Source organism: Neovison vison, chromosome 11 (genome assembly GCF_020171115.1).
Source record: "Neovison vison isolate M4711 chromosome 11, ASM_NN_V1, whole genome shotgun sequence".
NCBI lineage: Eukaryota > Metazoa > Chordata > Mammalia > Carnivora > Mustelidae > Neogale > Neogale vison.
This window is the reverse complement of record NC_058101.1, coordinates 56,843,905-56,847,139: the sequence shown is the minus strand read 5'-3', so window position 1 is coordinate 56,847,139 and position 3,235 is coordinate 56,843,905. Positions and strand designations below refer to the sequence as shown.

Sequence of the window (3,235 nt, the reverse complement as noted above, 5' to 3'; positions counted from 1 at the left end):
ATGAAGTTCAACCAGAGTTCTTCCAGCAGCTTCCATCTTCTTTTCCTGTTTACACTGGGGTTTTCATCACAGGACACTGTACTTAACCAAGCTCTCTCCCCCAGGCCAAAAATGAACCCCTAAAAATCAGGGGTCTCATATATAGCAAGAAGAGATGCCCAACTCTGACCTGAGTCAGTAGAGGGCGTTCCTCTAGCTTGTGGACTTGGTTTTACAGACCTTCTGGTTCAAATCCTTCCTTCCTTCTTACCATCTGTGAGACCCTGATTTGTTTTTTTAATCACACCATGCCTTATTTGACCCATCTGAAATCAGGGATTCTAATTATTACAGTGCAGTAAGCATCAGACACCACAGACCAATGGATGAAAGGATTAAGATAGGGATTTTGGAATGGGTCACATTGCGGATTACTTAGGATGAGTCATTACTTAGATATTTTTCCCCCAGATATGGGGACTATTTTGAGTTCATTGAAAGTAGACATAAAGGGGCGCCTGGGTGGCTCAGTGGGTTAAGCCGCTGCCTTCGGCTCAGGTCATGATCTCAGGGTCCTGGGATCGAGTCCCGCATCGGGCTCGCTGCTCAGCAGGGAGCCTGCTTCCCTCTCTCTCTCTCTGCCTGCCTCTCTGTCTACTTGTGATCTCTGTCTGTCAAATAAATAAAATCTTTAGGAAAAAAAAAAGAAAGTAGACATAAAGAAACAAAAAATTGTTGAACATATTTCTGAAAAATACCCAGAGCTTTATTAAATTTGTTAATTCAGCGGAAAGTACATTGCACTGGAATCATCACTCTGGCTCATTCAGCTCAAAGAATGGTCCTCGCTGTTCATATACCCATAGCTATGTGGGGCATGGAAACATACATTGAGGTAAACAATCTCTGAAATAAAAATTTAAGGAAATGAATATAAAGTAAATTCCAAACCACAAAAACAAAAGTTACAAAATCTGTTTACATATTCCACTGCACTCTCATAGCACAAATGTTCATTTTACTCAGAGAGCTTGACAGTATACTGAAGGGCTTTGACATAGCACCTCCTAAAGGACTCTGTTCTCTTTTGACTCATTAGCATGAACTGCCCTGCACCATAGTGATGAAGAATTGGCAGAGAGAGCTCCAGGATTCCCCACAGTAGTCCAGGGCTGTCTTTGTTTGGTTTATCAAGTCTGGGTCCTCCACACACTTTGGATCCTTGGTAGCTATGGTTTGAGTCTCCACTGAGCTCAAGGGGATATTCTCTTTGACCTTTTTCTGCTCCTTTGGGGATAACTCTTTGACCTTGCTAGGTTCCATGAGGAAGGCCTTACTGACTTTGCTCTGCTCCTTGGGAGAGGGCTCCATTAACCCCTGGGTGGGTTTCTTGTTCTGAATCAGAGTGGAGTTCACCAGCCTGAGATTGGATTCTGGAAACTTCTTTCTGCACACCCTGGTTTTCAGGATGGTTTTGGCATTCTCACAGATTACCTTCTGAGAGCGCAGGTTCCGACCTATTTGTTTCCAATAGACATTCTTTTTGTTTGACTCCAGGCAGGAAGTTGGATTGCCAGTAAAGACACAGGAAAATTTAGTGTCCTCTCGGGTGCACTCAACCTTCAGGGTGATGCCCTCTTCTTGCTCAGTCACCACCCATCTGCAGTTGGCATGGTCTTGAGTGACAAACTTGCCTTTGGTCAGGCGTTTGGGTGGCTCAATCTGGGTCTCTCCCAGAGTAGGCAATTTGGTGCCTTTGCTGACATGTCTATTCTTTACTTCCTTTTTGCCCTTCACCAGTGACACCTGAGCAACCAGAAGGAGGAAGGAGAGCAGGGTGAGGCTCTGGATCCTCATGGCTTCAGCTTGGTGGAAACCTGTTTGACAAGAGCAGGTGAGTCAGGGCTGGGCAATAGTTCAGCAATGCAGAGCTGCAGGGTAACCCTCCCTCTACACTGACATATGCCTCCCTGCTTGGAAGTGAGATCAAGAATCCTGGCTCCTGGAATTATTAGACCAGCAGCTCATCTCTTCATATTTTGGCTTGAATTGAGTCCTGAATGTCAAAAACCTCCTACTCTTCCACCACTCTCTGAACCAAATAAATTCTCATTCACTACTCCTTTACTCCTATGTTTGCTCACCCACTCACTCCCTCACTCCCTCATTCCTTCATTTACTCATTAAACAAGCATTTATGGAATATCTACTCTATACCATGCACTAGACTAGATTTTTTTTTTTAATGGTGAAAGAAGAGATAGCACTTCTATTTAACACCTGCTGTATGCTATGACCTTGACCACTATTTGATTCTCCCTTGCATAATCCACTCAAGAGCTGTTCCTGATAAGTAAAAATAAACCACCCCCAGGTAACAGATGTAGCAGCTCAGGCTCACACTGGTAAATGAATTGTTCAATACCCCATATTGGGCAAGTGACAAAACGGGAAAGGAGCTAGAACTTATCTCTTTGGCTTTTATACCACCAACTTTGCTCACCTCTTGCATTTCAACTTTACTCTGTCCTTTGGAAATATTGACAACAAATAAGAAAGTTACAAACTACTTAGGATTTCATTTGGTATAGTTCATGATAAGATGATTCATACCATTAGTGCTCCATTTTAAAAGTAATAAAGATTTGGCTTGTATAAGGGACAGACCCAGAAAATGGTTAAGAACGTATTTCCATCCTGGGTTTGTGGTCTTTCCTCAGAATTGAAAAAGGGATATAGACAGTCACAGGTATGTGGGCTCCTGAATGAAGGGTGGACGGGGGCCTAGGTACAACACGTAAAGACCTAGTTGTTCCTCAGGGCATTGAGACTCAGCCCGGAACGGTCCCTGATAGGATCTTGAAGTCCTCAGTGTAGTGAGAAGAAAGGTGGGGAATCAAACTCTTAACAGAGCCAGACTCTTACCTTATTCGGAGTATGCAGATCCAATGTAATCTCAGATGTGGGAGTGAGGTGAGCTTGCAGGTTTACAGCGGTCTCATCTGCTGTGGCAGGCGGGGAGGTCTTTTTTATTGAAGCTCTGGCAGTTGAATTTTATAACAAACACCCCTGTCTATCACACTCCTCCCAGCCAGGCCCCTTGGGAGGAAGCCAGTTACTGCAGGGAAAGTGGTTGGTGTAATCCTGTGGGAGGAGGTATATGTAGGGCATTATACCTGCTTCCTTCAAGTCCTTCCCTTTCCCCTGGTGGCCAGGGTAGGAGGACAGCTCAGCCTTGCAAAGACCCTTCTTGATG

The 3,235-nt window shown here is 44.4% G+C and overlaps 1 protein-coding gene across 1 annotated transcript; it reads right to left on the bottom strand.

Annotated features, from left to right (window-relative positions):
• Positions 1-865: 865 nt before the first annotated feature.
• On the bottom strand, positions 866-2,999 carry LOC122889755 (fibroblast growth factor-binding protein 1-like). Its single transcript, XM_044225134.1, has 2 exons — positions 2,905-2,999; positions 866-1,856 (listed from the first exon to the last, which is right to left on the bottom strand). The coding sequence occupies exon 2, from the start codon at positions 1,834-1,836 to the stop codon at positions 1,075-1,077; it is 762 nt and encodes a 253-aa protein (XP_044081069.1). The 5' UTR covers positions 1,837-1,856; positions 2,905-2,999; the 3' UTR covers positions 866-1,074.
• Between the last annotated feature and the right edge of the window lie 236 nt (positions 3,000-3,235).

Excerpts from the sequence above, each read along its gene's own strand:
- LOC122889755 (XM_044225134.1), bottom strand. The coding sequence starts at position 1,836 with ATGAGGATCCAGAGCCTCACCCTGCTCTCCTTCCTCCTTCTGGTTGCT.